We start from the raw sequence: 20,785 nt of genomic DNA on the forward strand, positions 1-20,785 counted from the left end.
ATAGCAAAGTGCTTAGAGAATTAATAAGAAATAAAAAAAACTCCTCCCTTAGAAACTTAGGCAGCTAGAACAATACAAGGATGCTTTTGCAGAGATACAACAAAACACAGAGATCTTTGCACCACCCAAACTGAAGAGAGAGAAAAAACTCAACTGAGCCATCCTTAAAAAGTAGTTTGCACGCCCTTTTGTCACAAAGGAGGCTATGTTGCAAGTACAAATGTGAAGGCTAAGGAATGCCAAGAAATATGTTTATAATGATGAGCTTTAAAAAAAACTACAAACAGTGATAGGATGGGATGATATGGAATTACTCAACTTAGTTGAAAGGATAATGAAACTTTCACCCTGGTCAAATCCACCCATTCTCTAAGTTGTAGGGAGAAAATCACAAATGGCCTGGGGGAAATGAACAAACTGGAATATTGTCTGGTTATTAATATCCATCACTCATGCTGGTCTGAGATGATAAATTGGCCAAACAAACAATGCAACTAAGAAAAGACGTTCCAAAGAAAGAACACACCCTTACAAAATCAGCATATAAAAGCTTGAGACTATCCCTACTTTTCAAGATCTCCTTGGGTTGCGCTTTTTCTTTTTCTTGCACTCAAAATTTTTTCTTGCACTTTAACATCATGTCTTATTTTGGCCGTGGGTCTAGGCAGGTTTCCTCTTCTCACAGTGGTGGAACATCTGCAAAGCTTTCTGGTTGTGGAGCATATGGCTTGGGTGGAGGATCCAGTGCAGGAAGCCTTTGTAGCCGGCCAACCTGGAGCGCTGGATCAGGATGGGGTGGCATTGGAGGTGGCACTGGGGGTAGCTTTCATATTTACAATTCTTCTGGTTCCCTTGGCATTGACGGGGGACTTCTCTTTGGTGGGGAAAAAGAAACCATGCAAAATCTGAATGACCGTTTGGCTTCCTATCTGGCTAAAGTACATGCTCTGGAGGAAGCAAACAGTGAGCTTGAACTAAAAATCAAGAACTGGTATGAGAAAAATGCATTTCAGGCTGATGGAGGATTCCGTGATTATAGCAAATATTACGCTTCCATTGATGAACTTCGAAATAAGGTAAGCTGATGGTTTTGAGAAAGACGTTTTAAAAACAAACAGAGGTGTGATTTCAGCATTCAAGAGTTCTCAATGAAATGCTTATGCATCTGAAGGTGAAGAATAGAATCTGATATTAATGTGTTGTATGAATATTATTTTCTGTTTGGGACCTTGAGCATGATCTTACTTCTGGTGGACTTATGCATATCATTATACAGTAAACTCTTTAATACTTTAAATAAAAGTTACAAGAAAATCAATTTATCAGACTACAATTTTTGGATGGAGTGATTTTAATATTGAATGTTTTTAAATGTTGATATATATTAATTTTAATCCAATTTATTTTAAGCTTAATTTTGTATGTATTAAGGCATTGAATAATTGCCACATGTAAGCTGCCTTGAGTCCCCTTCAGGGTAGAGAAAAGCGAGGTATAAATAGGGCAAATAAATAAATAATTATTTTGATTTGCTTTTAATTACTGTATTTTAATATTAGTATCAACTCAATACAGAGTATACGGTATGGGGTATATTATTAGTTAGACCTATTTTTAATAGTAACTCTCAAGGAGCCAGGAAAAAAAATAGTGAATTTATCCCATGTTATCTATTTACTCATTCACCCAAGCCCACCCATCAATACATTGTGACAGCCTCCTTCACAGAAGGTAAACCTTTATACTTTGTTGTTTTATAATGCTATTGTACACTTCAGGGTGGGTATAAATGTGCTTCAGAAACATTTATAATAGTGGAAATAATAGTAATACTAGGGGGACAAAAGGGGGAAAGCAATTCACTCCGTATATTGTTGAAGACTTTCACAGTTGGAATCAGCAGAATGTTGTGCAGTTTCCAGGCTGTACGGCCATGTTCTAACAGCATTTCCTCCTGATGTTTCGCCTGCATCAGTGGCAATCTCACAACACTCCAATCCCCTCCATAATTTTTCTTTACTTAAAAGCAAACACAGAAGTTGGCCTGGTTTGGACTGCAGTCCATAGACTAATTAAATTCTACTTGTTCAAGTTGCTCGTCCCTTAGAAAAGAAAGGAAAAAACATACTTCTTGGAATGCCTTACGAAGATAACTGCAGCAAAGGGGCGTATGGTAAGAAAGATCACAAACAGGGAAGGCTAAGGATATTATCACACAAAGGCAGGAGCCCCCAGTGGCGCAGTGGGTTAAACTCTTGTGCCAGCAGGACTGATGACTTGAAGGTTGGATTGCTGACCTGAAGGTTGCTGGCTTGAATCCAACCTGGGGATAGTGCAGATGAGCTCCCTTTGTCAGCTCCAGATTCCCATGAGGGGACATGAGAGAAGCCTCCCACAAGGATGGTAAAAACATCAAACATCTGGGCATCCCCTGGGCAACGTCCTTACAGACGACCAATTCTCTCACACTAGAAGTGACTTGCAATTTTTCAAGTTGCTTCTAACACGGAAAAAAAAAATCACACAAGGCAGCAAAAATGGGTTTGGCAATAAAAAATACAAACCCATCTTGGTTTTGAGCTGTAGCATGCCATGATAACCACTCTACTTATTGCACCAATCAATTCTCCAAATGCGTAAAAAAACTTGCAAGCATTTTTAGCTTGTTGCAGGCAGAGCCGGCCCTAGGTATTTTTCAAGTGTAGGCGAACAGAATTTTGGCGCCCCCCCCCCCCAAACCAATCACTGAAAAATAAAAGCGTTGGATAAGCGAAAATGTTGGATAATAAGGAAGTATAAAGGAAAAGCCTATAAAATATCAAATTACATTATGATTTTAAAAATTAAGCACCAAAACATCATGTTTTACAACAAATCAATAGAAAAAGCAGTTCAATACATGGTAATGTTATGTAGGGATTACTATATTTGCAAATTTAGCACTAAACATTGAACAGGGATATAGGGCAGTGTGGACTTAGATAACCCAGATAGCCCTCAGTATTAAAAAAAAAAAACCTCTAAAATCAGGACAATAAATAAAGAGCAACACTCTGAAAACAGGGGAAATCCAGACAGTAAACAATCAGGGACAGCTAACACCTCCCAAAAAACGATTAGCCCAGGCAAGAAGAAGCCAGGCCTTGAAGCCACAGGGCCATTAAATGCTAATCAAGGTGATTAATTACAACATTCACACCTGCTTCAAAGAAAAGTTCTTTCTCCCACCCTGGACCTTCTACAGATATATAAACCCCACATACCTAGCTTCCAAGTTCCTACAGACCTCACAATCTCTGAAGGCCCCAAAGGTGGGCTTGCGTGGTGCGAAGGTGGGTCTGCGCCGGCCGGAAGGCCCGAAAGAGAAGGAGGTGGAGAGTGGTGCCCTCCTCCCAGGACGATGGTGCCCCCGGGACGATGGCGCCACAGGCAAATGCCTATTTCGCCTTATGGTTGGACCGCCTCTGGTTGCAGGCTAAGCTAGCTACAACTTGCACATCCGGGCATCCCCTGGTCAACGTCTCTATAGGCGACCAATTCTCTCACACCACAAGTGACTTGCAGTATGTTCTCAAGTCACTTCCGACGTGATTAAAAAAAAAAGTTTGTTGCAACTGTTGCAACTGCCTTTTTAATTCCCCCCCCCCCCCGGGGGAATTATGCAACCCCATAAGTTCAAAATCTTGCAAGACTAGGGCTTTACAATGAAATCATCAAGTTCATAAACACTGTCCCTAACTATTAATAAAAAAGGAAATATGAATTTTGTATTTACTAGCCTTTCCCTTTTCTGTGTATTTTACAAGAGAGAGGACTACTTCTTATTGTCAAACGTGCACAGGCTACTTGTTATTGCAAAATGAATTATTTCAATAAATATAGAGAAAATATACATTTTGAAATTAGAAACCTTTTCCTGGTTTATGTAGTATGCAAGAGAGGGGGCTATATCTCACTGCAAAACCAGCTCAGGCTGCAGTTTCCTTCCAACACATTGATCTAAGGTTTGCAAGAGAACAGAGTTAAATTAGCAGCCTGGTCACTAGAAATAAAATAATTAGCACTGTGGCAATGGGGAAGTGAAACAGTTCAAAGTGATGTGTCACATCCACAGTGACACAGTCCCTAAACCAGGGGTTCTCAACCTGCGGGTCCCCAGGTGTTTTGTCCTATAATTCCCAGAAATCCCAGCCAGTTTACTAGCTGTTAAAATTTCTGGGAGTTGAAATCCAAAACATCTGCCACTCTCCTGGTGGGAATCTATTGGAAGTTTATAAAAGAAATGCTTTCCATGCTATTTTCCACTAGGAGAGTGGTGGGAAAGGAACAATGTCATCCGATATGTTCAAGGCAAATACGTTGTTGTCCTGCTGGGATTATGATTTTCTGGAATTGTGTGTGTGTGTGCTTTGAATCTTGGAATTTCCTTATAAATGTATACCTACATAATTAAAGTCTAACCACAAAATTCATGTATGTTTCATTTTAAATAATTTTGTACATGAAAGAAGGTTTGTGTATACTGACACATAATAAAGCAAAGGTGTCACTATTTTCATCACCCACATGTTCAATTTCATATTTTAGAGTGTTTTGGATTTTGAAATTCTAGATAAGGGGTGCTTAATCTGTACTAAGTTGCGATACATTCCGTTGGTTCCCACAATTGGGTCTATTTGACTCAGATCATAGATAACTGAAAACTGTGCATATCTGATAACACATAGTTTGCCTCATAATCCTTGGCCTATTCAGCGAATGGATCGCAGCCATTTTCTTTGGATTGCAGCCATTTTCAGCAGCAAGTTTATCTTTAAGATAATGCACACTTTGTACAGAGATACATAGTATAATTAGCCAATTCTTTTCTCTGGGAAAAAGCAGGAATAAATCCAATAAATAAATAAAATTCATAAATGTGAAGTTTAGTGCATGAGGAATAGCTGCAGGTGTTGCTTTTTCTCTTCAGACAACTTAATTACATTTATAAAACATGTTGAATCCTAACAAACTTGCCAAAGAATACTTTCAAGTTTAGTTCCCCCATGTTTTTATTCCTCCATCTCATGCAGATCATTTCAGCAAGTGTGAACAATGCCAACATTATCCTCCAAATAGATAATGCCAGACTGGCTGCAGATGACTTCAGAATGAAGTAAGTTTTTCTTCTCAGTTCAAGGAAAGTATACCTCATTGCACTTGTAAATGGCAAAGACAGCAAGCAAAACTGTTAGGTGCTTTTCCTCTACAGTAATGGCATCTACCATTATTAATTGCACGCTGAGCTAAGGAAAGTTGTGACAATGTTCTGAATTCATTAGCCAGTTTGATTAGACAAGAAAAGTAGCCCAGAATAGTAACTTTTGTGAGCTGTAAAGAAAGGACATTGTGCAGAGATTCCACACATTTCCACCTTACTGTGTGTGCATCAACACGTCAATAAGACGAAAGGTAGAATAGTTGGAAAACACGAGTCTTAGGACATCATCACATTGAGGTCTAATTTGCGAGGGCGTTGCCAGGTAGAGTGGCAAATCTGTCAGGCAGTGGAGAAAAACATTGCATCACACCCTGCATCACCCCTTTACCCATCTCATGGGAGGAAGTGTTGCCACCCAGCTTCCCTCTGTGCTCTCTCCGTGCTTTCTTAGGAGAACACGGGAAGCCTCCCGTATTATCTGGGCAATATCCTATGATGCTTGCAGGACACTGGAAATATGGAGCCCCGCTAAAAGAAGCCCTACATCATGTGATGGGCTCCAGCAGGCTTCAGACTCCCAGTGTTCTGCAAGCATCATAGGTTTCTAAAATTCTCTAATGTAATGAGGTCCTTACAAATGGAAGATCATAATGCCTGATTCCCTACAAAAAAAAATCCATGCTTGAGAAGTAAAATGTAAATGTACAGCATGTGACTAAACTTCTTATTCAAGTTAGAATGAATGGGTCAACTAACAACTGGGAAAATGTTTAGAGACTAACAATGGTGCCAAGGCAAAGTCTGCTCAATTCAACCAGGCCAAGACCAACTACCATTCCAGTTTCCATTGCTGGCTATTGCAGGCACCCTATGTAGATAGCAAAGGCAATCCCCACTCCTTCTCTCTGGTCATGTGGATGCCCACAATCGCCACAACCTCTCTTCAGCCGCTGTCTCAAGAGAATGGTGACAGCCCATGTGGACACCAAATCATTCCACATTGGACCTGATCATGCTGTCCACACTGTGCAGAGCTGCTCTGGAGTTTCACCAAAATCTGGATTATTTCCTGACTTTCCTTAGTGCGGGGATAAATTAGTGCGGGGACAAATTAGCCTACCTTACCTGTAAAAAGTGGAAATTCCTAGATGCCATGTAAATATTTAGGAGCCAGTGTAGACAAGCCCTAAGAAAGAAGGAAAACTCAATTGGCAGCAGTGTTTTTCCTCCATTTGTTTGGGGTTTTTTTGTGTATAGTGCAAGAAAGTTGTGGCTCTGCAGCATGCTACATAACACAGCATATAGTTTAGCTCATAAATAAGGAGTTGTAAGAATAAAGCTAGAAATAAGGCTAGAAATATATAGATTTCCTGATGGTCAGGAAATCCAGCTGAGAAAAAATAACAGACCATGAGAATTTCATGATTTTGTAATCATCTCAGGACATTCAAATGTCCCTGAGTGTTGGAGATGAATTATTCTGGAGAAAGAAATATGTAGGTTTTTTTTCAGTCTTGTGTCACAGAAAACAGGATTCTAAACATCAAAAAACATTTATGTTAGTCCACAGAATAATTTCTCTAAAATGGTTCAGGACTACAGGGAGAATACTGAGAATGAATGTGTGTCTTTTCCCCCAACAGAGAAAAAAAAATACCATAATTATTAATCATCACATGAAAAGATTAAATTGTCAAAGATTTCTCAGACAAAAACAATCAGCCAATGGATCTGGGCACATAACAATCAAATACTGTTAAGCAAATATTATTGGCATCAAAAGGCTTCTTTTTTTTCTTTTTTAAAGATACGAAAATGAGGTATTCTTTCGCCAGAGTATTGAGGCAGACATCAACGGTCTGCACAAAGTCTTTGATGAAGTTATTCTATCCAAGAGCAATCTAGAATTGCAAATTGAAAGTCTGATTGAAGAGCTGGCTTTTCTCAAGAAGAACCATGATGAGGTAAGGTGCTTGATTTGTTAAATCAGATTACAAAACTTCTAGAGTTCAGATAGCATTATAGGAACTGTGCAATTCCTTTATTACTCATTTATGAATAAATTTAGCCCCAATATTTGTGAGAGTTAAGGGCACAAAATCTTTGCAAAAATTAGAAAAAATAAAATTGCCCAAGTTTTTATTTGTAGTTTCGTGCTTTGTACCAGAGGGACATTTTAGGTCGTCTATTGACCTCAGTAGACCATGAAACATAGAGAGAACATATTTTTTCAGTCACATGATATAGGACAGAAGAGAAAGCAGCGACAAATACAATAATGCTTAATTCACAAATGTGGAGGGATGACTGTATTGCTAAGTTAAGCATCTTGTGACGTGCGGCATTTCACAATGGTTGGATTCTGAGCCATAAGGAAATAAAATGGGCACCTTGCTAAAACAGACTATAATTACATAGAGCTCAGTTAGCAACAGCAACATTCATATGTTAGTCAAATTAACTATACATAAATGCTGCTAGTATTAAGTTAAGCAACATATTAATTTCAGCATCGTAAAATTGCTAGCCTCAGGATTGCTTACATCAGCATGAACTATGCTGGGGATTCTGTCTGGGGCATTCCATACTCCAAAAAATAACTTTTACATATTCTGGTTGAATTGGTATCAACTGTAAGTATTTCTGAGTTTAGAGCTGATGGCATTACAACAGTTGCTTTTCTAAGTACAAACTACTGCAGCAAATACTGCATCTTGACTGGGGAAGTTAGCACAGTGTAAATCTGCCCTAGGAGCAGCCCTAGATTCAGCACAACCTGAGCCACTTCTATCCACTCACAGGGCTCCATCCAGGTTCATGGCCATTGTGAGCATCTCTTCTGATGTCACAACAAGGCACCCATATGACCAATAAGAAGGTCAGATCATCACCAAGTGACTGTGGCAGTAACTTGGGTACGAACCATCCCCTTTCCCTGGATTGATCAGTGCTGGGAATGTATGATGGCAGCAGTGTCCATCTCGACAGGAGATCAAGTAGAATCAGATCCAATCCTGGACCAGCCCAAGCCTCAGGATGCCCCAGAGTTTCCAACAAACTCTGAAGTATCTACCAACTTTGCCCAAAGCAGGGAAAAGTTAGAGTATAATAAAAAAAAATACTCACTTGAAGTCGCTGTGCATCATGAAGATTGCCATAAGTCCTTTTGCAATAAGTACAGGACTTGGGACCAATATAAACAATCTCTAAGGGTTACTAGATCCACATCTCTCATTTGGCAGAGATTAAAGCCTTGTGACTTGAAGGTTGGGTTGCTGATCTGAAAGCTGCCAGGTTCGAATCCCAACCCGGGGAGAGCGTGGATGAGCTCCCTCTATCAGCTCCAACTCTATGCGGGGACATGAGAGAAGCCTCCCACAAGAATGATAAAAACATTAAAACATCCGGGCATCCCCTGGGCAACGTCCTTGCAGATGGCCAATTCTCTCACACCAGAAGCGACTTGCAGTTTCTCAAGTCGCTCCTGACACGGGAAAAAAAAATCTATGTGAAGAGGTCCTCAGTTAATTAGCTTACATATCATTTGCTTCCAATACCATCAGAAAGGGGCCATAGCGAAATAAGTAGATGAAGAAGCAGCAAGTTCATATATTATGGATGCACATGTAAATATCTACCCACAAACCCATGATGATGTTTGTACAATTGTTTGAGAAAACAAAAAGTAGATGTTGGGCAGGATAATGAACAAGCAGTCCAACACATTGGAGGATGGCCACTGTGTGATACACAGCTTGCTCTGAGACTGGTCTGCCGTCTTCACATGCAATGTTTTAAACTACTGTATTTCTTTAGTTCTAAGGCACACTTTTTGCCCATATAAACATCTCTAAAATGAGGCAAGTCTTAGAATCACATGTGCTTTTTTATATGTATATGTATTCTTTTTCTGTTGGTGGTAATGAAATTAGTGTGTGTCTTCAAATTCATGGCATCTTTGAATCAAAGAAATATGGTACGTGTGAAACTGATTTCACTCAAAAATTATATTGGACAATGCATCTGGAAGCATTTGTGCTTGAAACATTTATGTGACAGTTAATTTAAAAGAAAACTTTATGAAGATCTAGCACCAGCAGAATTTAACACCATAAAAAGGTCTATAAAATATTATATGCTTAATGATTAAGATGAAAGCGGAATGGAAGAATAGGGAATTTCGCCACTCATAAGACTTGCAAAACCAGTGGGTTCAGCCAAGATAAGAGAACAAAGAATTATCAGCAATGAGTGCCAGTAACTGATACATAACCTGTCGTCTATAATATCTATGCAAACAGAAGCAAAACAGGCTCTGACTCATCTCTCCAACAGATTAATTTCTTCAGCGTTGTTAGAGATATATAGTCACTCCAGCTTCAGTACAACAGCAACAGTATAAAGAGCTATTCCTCATTGGTATTAAGGTTGTACATCTTCATTTACTTCATCCTAGCATGCAAGAACAAGCAATTTCAAAAGTTTCCATCTCTATGAATGAGATGACAAGAGTTTTGGACATTTTGTGGGGACAATGGAAACATTGTTTGTAGGGGGGGGGGAGAGGGTTGCAGGGGGAAAACTTTTTGTGTTCAGACAAAACTGTCACAAAAATCATGATAACCGGAAAAGTCTCGCAACAATTGATAGCGACAATCTGCAAAACACAACAAAACCTAACAAGTCGAATCATATGAACTTGCACTACTTTAGACTAATTCAGAAGATTTCTCAATGTATATAAAGTACATATGCAGAAAATCTATTAACTGTTATAAAGGTCCACTATGAAAACAACTTGGGTTGGATTCAGAACACGCCACAATTAGAGCTGCAAGTCATCTTAGCTTACTTGTACTGTTGATCTTAATAAGTCTAACTGTAAGCACAGGGCTAAATCTAGGTCTAATCATTTCAAGACTTTCTTTTTCTTTTTATCATTCCCACCCCTTGTGCTGGCAGGACAGCTGACCGAAAGGTTGGTGGTTTGAATCCGGGGAGCAGGGTGAGCTCCTGTCTGTCAGCTCTAGCTCCCTATCTGGAGACATGAGAGAAGCCTCCCACAGGATGGTAAAACATCAAACACTCAGGTGTCCCCTGGGTGATGTCCTTGCAGACGGCCAATTCTCTCACACCAGAAGTGACTTACAGTTTTTCAAGTTGCTCCTGACATGAAATAAAATACCCCAAACTGCCCTTCTGCTTTTTTCTTCCTTTTTCTTCATAGGAAATAAGAGGTCTGCGAGGACCAACTTCAGGGAATGTCAGTGTAGAAATGAATGCTGTCCCAGGACCTGACTTGACCATCCTTCTGAATAAAATGAGAGAAGAGTATGAGGCTCTGGCAGAGCAAAATCGTCAAGATGCTGAAACCTGGTTCGTCAAAAAGGTATTTTTACAAGGCCTTCTCTGTCAGAGTACTCATGCCTCACTAAACTACAACGCCTAGGATTCCATAACATTGAGCCATGGCGGCTAAAGTGGTGGCAAACTGCAATCATTCTCCAATGCCGATGCATCCTAAGTCCAACACTCAAGACCTGTACCATGATCGTTCTTTTGTCCTGTGATGAATATCAAGTGCTCCCATTTTGCAAATAAAAGTAGACCTAATATATTGTTGGAAGAAAAAAAATAGATTCTACAGCCCAAAGGAATTTTATCTGGTGTGATTTCTGTGTGTTCAAATTCTGTTTTTTAATCATTGCAGAGTAACGAATTAAATACAACAATCAGTATGAGTGCCAAGGAGACCAGCACCAACAAGAAAGAGATTGCAGAGTTAAGACGCACCCTTCAGGGTCTGGAGATAGACCTGAAAACTCAGCTTACTTTGGTATGAGCACAAGTTTTTTCCAGATAAAATGTTTTTATCTGAAAGTGTAACATATAAATCTCACTCAGGTACAGACCTCTCATTTATAGAACGTGTTGCAAACTGTATTTCAGCTAGATGCTAATGACTACTGCACAGTATATTCTATGAGCCACGGTGGCGCAGTGAACCCTTGTGCCAGCTGAACTGCTGACCTGAAGACCTGAAAGTTGGCAGTTTAAATCTATGAGATGGGGTGAGCTCCCATCTGTCAGCCCCAGCTTCCCATGTGGGGAATGAGAGAAGCTTCCCACAAGATGGTAACACATCTGGGCATCCTCTGGGCAACGTCTTTGTAGACAGCCGATTCTCTCACACCAGAAGCAACTTGCAGTATATTCTCAATTTGCTTCTGATACGATAAAAATATATTCTATCTTGTGATCATATTCTATCTGGATTATCTGGCAACGTATATGGGGCCTCTGTTAAACTTTGTAAAGCAGTAATCTGTGCACTAGAATTGGCTGATTTACACACTACTATCCATCGATATTTACAAGCAAAGCTTAAGGCAATCCCCCAACCTAAAAAAAATTATGCAGAATTTCTCTTATAATATTAATGGAATTGCTACTGTTGGTGAGTGCAGAATAGAGTTTATTATTACAAAACACATGGGTGGCTTGAGACTTGCATTTCTGTGGCTTCACACAACCAGCAATTCTATATTCATGGCTCTTACCAAAGAGCTTCTTCCTGGAAGTGTTAGACTAACAGGTGAAGACATTACACTGTACATATTCTTAAACTGTTTTTGTGGACCTTAGATCAAAATGCTTCTAGGCATAGCCATGTTCCTCTAAAATAGGGGTCCTCAAAGATTTTAAGCAGAGGGCTGGTTCACGGTCTCAGACTGTTGGGAGCAAGGAATGGACTATAGTTTGGGGAAAAACATGAACAGTTCCTATGCATCCTGCACATATCTTATTTGTAGTGCAAAAAAAAAGGAAAAACAATGTGATATTTAAAATAAAGAACAATTTTAAGCAACATAAATTCACCAGTACTTCAATGAGAAATGTGGGCTTGTTTTTGGTACATGAGATAGTTTAATTAATTATTGGTGAGGTGGGAAACTTTTCATACCAATCCAAAATTGTTGAGGATGTGAAGATCACAGCTGGTCAAAGATGTGCAACTGGCCAAAGATTTGGAGGGAACAAGATTGGGAAAATGTTATGTAATGAAAATGTCCACCTAAAACATTTTTGAATAACAACTCTTTGAAGTGTTGCTTTATGTCAGGTTTGCATGAGTTTATCCCGTTTTCGCTTTTAGAGACAATCTCTTGAAACCACCCTGGCTGAAACTGAAGATGGTTACTGTTCCCAGCTCTTGCAAATGCAAGGGCTCATTAACAATACCGAGGCCCAAGTAAAACAGGTGAGAGATGACATGGAGTCCCAGAATGCAGATTATAGACAACTCTTGGACATCAAGATCCACCTTGAGAATGAGATTGAGACCTATCGGCATCTGATTGATAGTGAAAAAAGGTAAAAAGAGATGTGGAAGTCAAACCACCGATTTTTTAAACTTGTTTTGTGATTTAATGTATTTGTCATTCTTGTTGGTTTTTTTTCTTTTTTCTCTCTCTTTTTTTTTCTTTTTTTTCTCTTTTCTTCTTTTCTCCTTGTATGTTTTCCTTTCCCTAGTATATATGTGTGCACAATCTTTATGTATATATGTACACTAATATGTCAAAACTTAATAAAAAAGACTTGAAAGAAAAAAGGTAAAAAGCAAAAATGGGAGAAAATATATATCCTAATGGTGCCTATAAAGCAGTAATATCTTTGAAGCTTTATTTAGGGTAAAGGTAAAGGTTTTCCCCTGACATCAAATCTAGTCGTGTCTGCCTCTGGAGGTTGGTGCTCATCTCCATTTCTAAGCCGAAGAGCCAGCATTGTCCATAGACACCTCCAAGGTCATGTGGCCAGCACGACTGCATGGAGCACCGTTACCTTCCCGCCGGAGCGGTACCTATTGATTTACTCACATGTGTATGTTTTCAAACTGATAGGTTGGCAGAAGCTGGGGCTAACAGCAGGAACTCACTCTGCTCCCTGGATTCCAACCACTGACCTTTCGGTCAGCAAGTTCAGCAGCTCAGCAGTTTAATCCGCTGAACCACCAGGGGCTCCAAAAAAGCTTTATTTATACAGCCTTAATATTGTTGGCAGTGTTGAAAACTGTTGGCTGTTGAACATCAAACGTTTTCTAAGCCAAGATTAAATGTACAAACCATGTGAGCTCCATGGTGTGTTGGGGCAGTGTGCCACTTGATTTATGTTTCAACAGGCTCATTCTTTCATGCTATAATTTAGGCCAATCAGCACTAACAAAGTTGCATGTATAGACAAAGACGTCTTTGGTTCCTGTAGAACTCTGTGTCTGATACTTACTTGTCTGTGTCATTTTCAGCCTTCAATTCTTTATCTTACGCAATGCAAAACTGTGGCCACTCAAAAATGACTTAAATCACATTTGGTCTCTTTAAATGAAGAATTGTAGAGTTATGGGGAAGTCATTTCTGACTGGCTCTTATGGGGACTAGGAATTTAAATGTCAGCAGGAAACACTATTGTTAGAAAACTAGAAAATCAATGGAAAGTTTTAAAAATCAAAATGGCTTGCTAAACTTTAACCACAAAAAAACTGCTGTTCTCTACCCCAACTTCACCCTAGAAGGTAGCTGTAACTTACAAAAGCAAACCTACAAGTGTCCAATGTATAGTAAGTCTTACTGAGTTCAATGCATAAATGTATATTAGGTTGCAAGATCAGCTTTCTCGAAGACAGTCCAAAGTGAATTGGTTAGTGGGGATTTGAGTTTAATCATCTGAATCCTAGTCCAACACTACATGATCTACGCCGCGAGCTGGACAGGGGGAGTGTGTCCCTGCTGGTTCTGCTGGACCTCTCAGCGGCCTTTGATACCGTCAATCACGGTATCCTTCTGGGGCGCCTTGCCGGAATGGGGCTCGGAGGTACTGTTTTGCAGTGGCTCCGGTCCTTCCTGGAAGGTCGGTCCCAGATGGTGTCCTTGGGGGACACCTGCTCGGCCCCACAACCATTGACTTGTGGGGTCCCGCAGGGTTCAGTACTGTCCCCCATGTTGTTTAACATTTACATGAAGCCGCTGGGAGAGATCATCCGGAGTTTTGGGGTGAGGTGTCATCTGTACGCAGATGATGTCCAGCTCTGTCACTCCTTTCCACCTGTCACTAAGGAGGCTGTTCAGGTCCTGGACCGGTGTCTGGCCGCTGTATCGGACTGGATGAGGACAAACAAATTGAAACTTAATCCAGACAAGACAGAGGTCCTCTTGGTCAGTCGCAAGGCTGAACAGGGAATAGGGTTACAGCCTGTGCTGGATGGGGTCACACTCCCCCTGAAGACGCAGGTTCGCAGTCTGGGGGTTCTCCTGGACTCATCGCTGAGCCTGGAACCCCAGGTCTCGGCGGTGGCCAGGGGAGCCTTTGCACAACTAAGACTTGTGCGCCAGCTGCGCCCGTTCCTTGGGAGGTCTGACTTGGCCACGGTGGTCCATGCTCTGGTTACATCCCGTTTGGACTACTGCAACGCTCTCTACGTGGGGTTGCTTCTGAAGACGGCCCGGAAGCTCCAACTAGTACAACGGGCGGCAGCCAGACTAATAACTGGGGCGGCTTACAGGGAGCATACCACCCCCTTGTTAAGCCAGCTCCACTGGCTGCCGATATGCTACCGAGCCCAATTCAAAGTGCTGGTTTTGACCTATAAAGCCCTAAACGGTTCTGGCCCAATCTACTTGTCCGAACGTATCTCCTCCTATGAGCCAGGAAGATCCCTGAGGTCATCTGGAGAGGCCCTGCTCTCGGTCCCGCCTGCCTCACAGGCGCGGCTGGTGGGAACGAGGGACAGGGCCTTCTCGGTGGTGGCTCCCCGACTATGGAACACCCTCCCCAGAGATATACGGCAAGCCCCAACCCTTTTGAGTTTTAGAAAAGCCTTAAAAATGGCTTTGTGCCCAGGCTTTTAATGAATAAATGATAAAGACGACCCAGATTGTTATATGGATAAAGTTGGAAGATATTGGACGAACGGATTTTAAACACATGTTTTATGTTTTATATTTTATACTGCATTTAATTGGTTGTATTTTTTATATGTTGTTGTTTTTAATGATGTATCGGCATCGAATTGTTGCCAATTGTACGCCGCCCTGAGTCCCTCCGGGTGAGAAGGGCGGGATAGAAATATTTGAAATAAATAAATAAATAAATACATCATGCTGGCACATGCAAAACAATCAGAATTGGAAGCCAACTTAATTCTGTTAAAGTATTATATATAGCAGTGTGATCTAACCCGTGGCATGCGACCTACCAATTCATTTTTGTTGGCCCTTGACCTTCTTACTGAAAAAAATATTTTAATTATGTAATTAAATATTAATATTTTAATTATATAATTCAATGTTAATTATACAATTCGCTTTCTTTCTGGAATGTCTCTGGCCCTTACATTCCTATACTAAAGTTTGATTGGCCCTTGGGTAACTAAAGGTTGGACCACACTGATATAAAGGGTACAAACAAAGGGGGAGATATCGTACATTACATATTACAGCTTTATGATAATTCCACTCAGATATTTTTGTAATTGCCTGATTCAGAAGATGACTGTCCAGATTACTCTACTTCAGTAGTTCTAAACCTGTCGGTCCCCACATGTTTTGGCTTACAACTCCCAGAAATCCCCGCCAGTTAACCAGCTGTTAGGATTTCTGGGAGTTGAAGGCCAAAACATCTGGGAACCCACAGGTTGAGAACCACTGCTCTACTTCCTGATAATAACGCACTCTCTGAGTTGACATTATTCATCATAACTGAAAGAAAGTTATGTAAGCAATTCAAATATTGTCTGAGACAGACTTTAACTGCAGAAAGGATAATTTGTTTTAAAATTCACTTGCCCAGAATCCTATTAGTATAATAAGCCTTAATGTTTCAACTCTATAAAGATCTATGTACTATAAGCAATAGATGTTTCATATTGACATGCTATCAACATATGAAATATAGCTCAGTAATAGCAACAACAGCCATCATATTATGTTTTACAGTGAATTTGTCTACAGAGACACAAAAACCTTAGAATCTGGAACAGATTTGAAATTAAGAGGTACAGAATATGGCACAAGAGGCCTTGGATCAGGAAGAGACTCCATTTCTAGTGGAACTGAAGCTATAGACACCAACTCCGAATCCAAAGAAAAAGGTAAAGGTCGGTGTTGATTTGAAATCAATAGGCTTTTGGTTAATTCTAACAGAGCATCTAGCAGACTAGTTGAAAATGTTCACATTCCGTTTTCCAGGAAATTCCCGAAATGAGGAGGAGGGGGCTGTTTTCATTCTAGTAAGGTTTATTGCATTGACACCAATGGGGGAAAGCTGTACCCAGCCACGCTTTGCTGTGGTGAATTGTGGTGGTATGGGAAATAAAGTATTGAGGAATTGGTGGTAGTTAGTGTATGTTATTTCCTAATGCTTGTGAATATACAATATTTCTGGTTGTTCCTTTTTTCTTTTCTTTTTTTTGTCTGTTGGAGGCAAGTATGAATGCTGCAATTAGCCAGAATGATTAGGATGTAATCAATTCACTAGAAAGAAGAGGTGCATCAGAAGTAGTTACCTATGTAGCATTTGTAGTAATAAAATTTTAAGATGCCAATAAGGTGAATTTGGAGCCTTTTACCCTAGCACTCAAGACATGGCTCTTTACTAGAGCTTTTAATCTATTTTAATATTTTTTAATCAATATTTGTATGTATGTATTTTTATCCTTTACAATCTTGTAAATCGCCTAGAGCATCGTGGATGGAGGGCGATTAATAAGTAATTAAATGATGATGATGATGATGATGATTTGGACATCCACATTCCACGATACCACTTCATCAACATCTTTGACCCAATGGCATATCTGCTGATGGGAAGAATATCAAAGCTGTTGCAGTTCACAAATGGAATAGTGTCCTGTTTATGTGAGAAACATCAAGTATCTTTTTCCCGTAGAATGTTATCTATTACATTATTTTCTAGATTTAGCAGATAACTAACTTTTTTGTGCAAAATACCAAAAACTGGCAAGGATGCTGTATAAAGTTCTCCTAGGCATTTACTCTGCTCTATCCCCTCTCTATACACATTCACCACATCCATCTGTCCGCTACATCCTCCTCCATGGATGTGGAGGCAGGGAGAGGATAAGCAACATCTTGCTATGTTTCCACAGTCGGATTCATACACCATTCCAGATAACTGCCAAGAAGCCCAAGTAGTTGCTTCTTTTTTTGTGCATTAGCTTCAGAAACAGAGCCTAGAACCAACAAAGTGGCAGGCCTTACCTTGCCACACCTCGCCCTTCAGCCACTAAATGGCTGTGAAGAAAAGTCCTTAGTTAACAGGGAGGTAAATGATGATAATTGTGGATGGAGGTGTTGAATGATACCATCTGTAACAATAATTAAAAGGACACATACAGATGTAATATGATATATGTCACCAACATGATTCTGGGCACTAAAACCATTTTAAAATTTAATTTAGTAATTAAAGGAACTGAGAAACTAAAAATTGTGGCAAATTGCACTCAAATATGAGCTATACAGGAAGACCCCCAAATGTCCAGATGTTCTGATAGTTTCCTATTTGATTAGAGGACAAATTTTTTCATTGAAAAATATGATAAACATAATTAATTCCAAGGTAACACTTCCATTTGCATGGGATGAAGAGAACAAGCTCAAAAAGCAACTGAAGAAGAACTAACAGTTAAAGAAGTAAAGCTTCCTATTGAACAAAATGAGATGCCTGCTCTTGAGAAATGGGCACAAGGAATTGGAACTCCAGCCAATCCCAGAGACTCACTTGAGGCTTTCTAGCTGTGGCAAATACTGTAGCTGGGAAGTAGCCAGCTGGAGTCTCCTAAGCATGGCACTGGTGGACTCTGCAAAGCTATGGGAGTCACTTCCCTACTGCAGGAATCCTTTAATGAAGTCACATATAGCATGTGGTACTTTAGAGCCCACCAGATGCCAAATACCATATTCCTCAGAATGAATTATTTTGTGATGAGTGAATATAGGGACTACCTGAATCATCACAGCTCCGTATATGTGTGCACAATGTCCAAAAACCATATCATTTTTAGTTGCATTTTTGGCTCCTCTCCCCCATTCCGTTTTCCAGGAAATTCCCAAAATGGGCGGGGGGGGTGTTGTTTTCGTTCTGGTAAAATTTGTTCCACTAGCACCAATAGAGAAATTGAGGCACCTTTCTCCATCATTTTAGGTCTATCAGAATGAAACTTACTCCACTTGTAGGCTACATTTACAACTGCAAGCCTGCCAAGTTTCAGAATATTTCATTAATCCACTGATTTTTGGGAATTTTTAAAAGTTTTTACTATAACATTTAAAAAAAATAACACCATAAGAGGGGGTTCTGAAAATTGTAGTCCCAACCAGTGGGAGCCACAAGAGGGGATGAGAATGGACACAGTCCACCAGGCCTCTGATTGGCTGAGAAAAAAAATGTGAGAAACACAGAGAGAGAGAGAAACCCAGCAGGTCCCTCTTGGGAGGAGAAGTCTAGGGAAGCCTTTCCCATCTTTCTTCCCCTTCCCCCCCCCTCCTCCCTCTCTCTCTCTCTCTCTCTCTCTCTCTCTCTCTCTCTCTCTCTCTGCCCACAATGCCTCATAAATATGATTCCCTCAGAGAAAGGCATTACAGATTAAGCAAGTGATAGACAAATAGTGGGGAAAGTGTGGTTAGGTGGCGTGGTACCTGGAAAGAAGGCTCTAAGGCAGTGGTTCTCAACCTGTGGGTCCCCAGATGTTTTGGCCTACAACTCCTAGAAATCCCAGCCAGTTTACCAACTGTTAGGATTTCTAGGAGTTGACGGCCAAAACATCTGGGGACCCACAGGTTGAGAACCACTGATCTTAGGTCTGCTATCAGTCCTTCTGCCTTTGCTATAAGGGGATCTTGGTATATCCCAGCCAGAAAGAACAGATGGCAATTTCACTGCGGGGGGGGGGGGGGGGATCCCGCTTCATTGTTCAAATTAGGAATTATATTCATTTTATATTCTGTAAGCGTTTTATCCAAAAATACGGTTGGAGATTTTTAAAATAAATTACCTGTACTCTTCTTTTGTTTGTTTCAGAAACAAAGAGAACTACAGTGATTAAAACAATAATTGAGGAATTAGATGAGCATGGGCGAGTAACATCCTCCAAGGTGCAGTCTGTCGAAGAAAAGACAGTGATATAAGCATCAACATGCTATTGATACAGACTATCTGGCTTCTAATAATGCCACAGAAAGCATGTCTTATTTTCATTAATGTTTCTACATACTGAGAAATCTTTCATTTCCTTAATAAGAAATATGTTGAGACTTCCTGACCGTTCTCCTTAGAATTTAGTTACCGGTAGATGAAAAGTATGCTTTATCACTAGCTATTGAATTTTTTTTCTTCCTGGAATTATTTAAAACTACAGTAAAATCTCGCTTATCCAACCTTCATTTATCCAACATTTTGTATTATCCAAGGCAGTCTGCCTTTTAGTAGTCAATGTTTTTGTAGACAATATTTTAAATACATTACGATGTTTTGGTGCTAAATTCATAAATACAGTAATTAATATATAACATTACCATGTATTGAACTATTTCTGTCGATTTGTTGTAAAACATGATGTTTTGGTGCTTAATTTGTAAAATCATAACTTGACATTTAATAGGCTTTTCCTTAATCCCTTAATCAACATTTTTGCTTATCCAACATTCTGCCGGCCCATTTATGTTGGATAAGCTAGACTCTACTGTACCTTAATTGGTTTCATATAAATGTATTTCCAAACCTGATTTTGTGAATCACAAAGTTTGTTCTACATTACAAGGGATTGTGTGACATGAAGATAGACTCACAATACTTTGTATCTTGGAATATTTTCTCTCTAATTCTGACAACTGTTTGACATTTATTGGATCCGGATGAAATAAATCATTCTGAGGCACAACAATGTCAGCATCTGGGTTTTGGGGTTGAGCTCAGCATAAAGTTTAAGGCCAAAGGTCTCTGTCTTTTCATTGTAATCCAGCCATCTTTCCTGTGATCTGCCGGGCTGGTACACCGAAGCAACTTTAATCTCAAGCATATCTCAGTTAAGACATCTACTTTCAAAAGGATCAGAATGACTAACACTATGCCTCATGAAGGACTTATAAGAAAAGGCCAATTAGTGCCAATGTTGGTTTTAGAATATCCTACTTTGTTAATGCTGTAGTGGGACACATCTGCCTGGTCTTGTCTAGAGTTTATACTAAGTTACATGGGAAATGAGATCAGTGGGGTGTGATAATGAATCTTCAAGGTGGCCAAAGAAAAATTCTCACATAGACACAATACCCCATCTTCAGGACCATAGCCAGAAAAAAATTTGGGGAGGGGGGAGTTTTGAAATTTTTTTTTTTAGCGAATCATGAAGAGTAGTTCAATAACGCAAAATAATTTAGAAATCAGGCTCCATCGATAAACTTCAGTGGACACTCAAGACAGATAAACCTCAATGGACATGCATGGGGATTTAGTTAATCAGTTAATCAATTCATGAGTAAACAAGGTTTTTAAAAAAACTGAAAAATTTTCAGT

General features: G+C 39.9%; 1 protein-coding gene and 1 long non-coding RNA gene across 3 annotated transcripts in view; one reads left to right on the forward strand and one right to left on the reverse strand.

Moving 5' to 3' along the window:
* Positions 1–20,785, reverse strand: part of LOC107983005 (uncharacterized) — a 118,936-nt gene that overhangs the window by 24,099 nt on the left and 74,052 nt on the right. Inside the window, exons 3-4 of the long non-coding RNA XR_009999687.1 lie at positions 19,269–19,375; positions 17,473–17,579 (exon numbers count right to left, since the gene is read on the reverse strand). This is a non-coding gene — a long non-coding RNA (uncharacterized LOC107983005). The remainder of the gene's footprint in view (positions 1–17,472; positions 17,580–19,268; positions 19,376–20,785) is intronic.
* On the forward strand, positions 598–20,148 carry LOC100552270 (keratin, type I cytoskeletal 12). 2 transcript variants are annotated; one of them, XM_062957409.1, is made up of 8 exons: positions 598–1,076; positions 5,073–5,155; positions 7,008–7,164; positions 10,428–10,589; positions 10,911–11,036; positions 12,357–12,574; positions 16,189–16,349; positions 19,295–20,148. In XM_062957409.1, exons 1-8 carry the CDS (start codon positions 639–641, stop codon positions 19,399–19,401), a joined length of 1,452 nt encoding a protein of 483 aa, XP_062813479.1. In that variant the 5' UTR covers positions 598–638; the 3' UTR covers positions 19,402–20,148. The 2 variants fall into 2 exon arrangements, with proteins under 2 accessions (XP_062813479.1, XP_062813480.1); XM_062957410.1 differs by having other exon boundaries at positions 16,189–16,343.

The sequence above is a fragment of the Anolis carolinensis genome, chromosome 6 (genome assembly GCF_035594765.1).
Source record: "Anolis carolinensis isolate JA03-04 chromosome 6, rAnoCar3.1.pri, whole genome shotgun sequence".
Classification (NCBI taxonomy): Eukaryota; Metazoa; Chordata; class Lepidosauria; order Squamata; family Dactyloidae; genus Anolis; species Anolis carolinensis.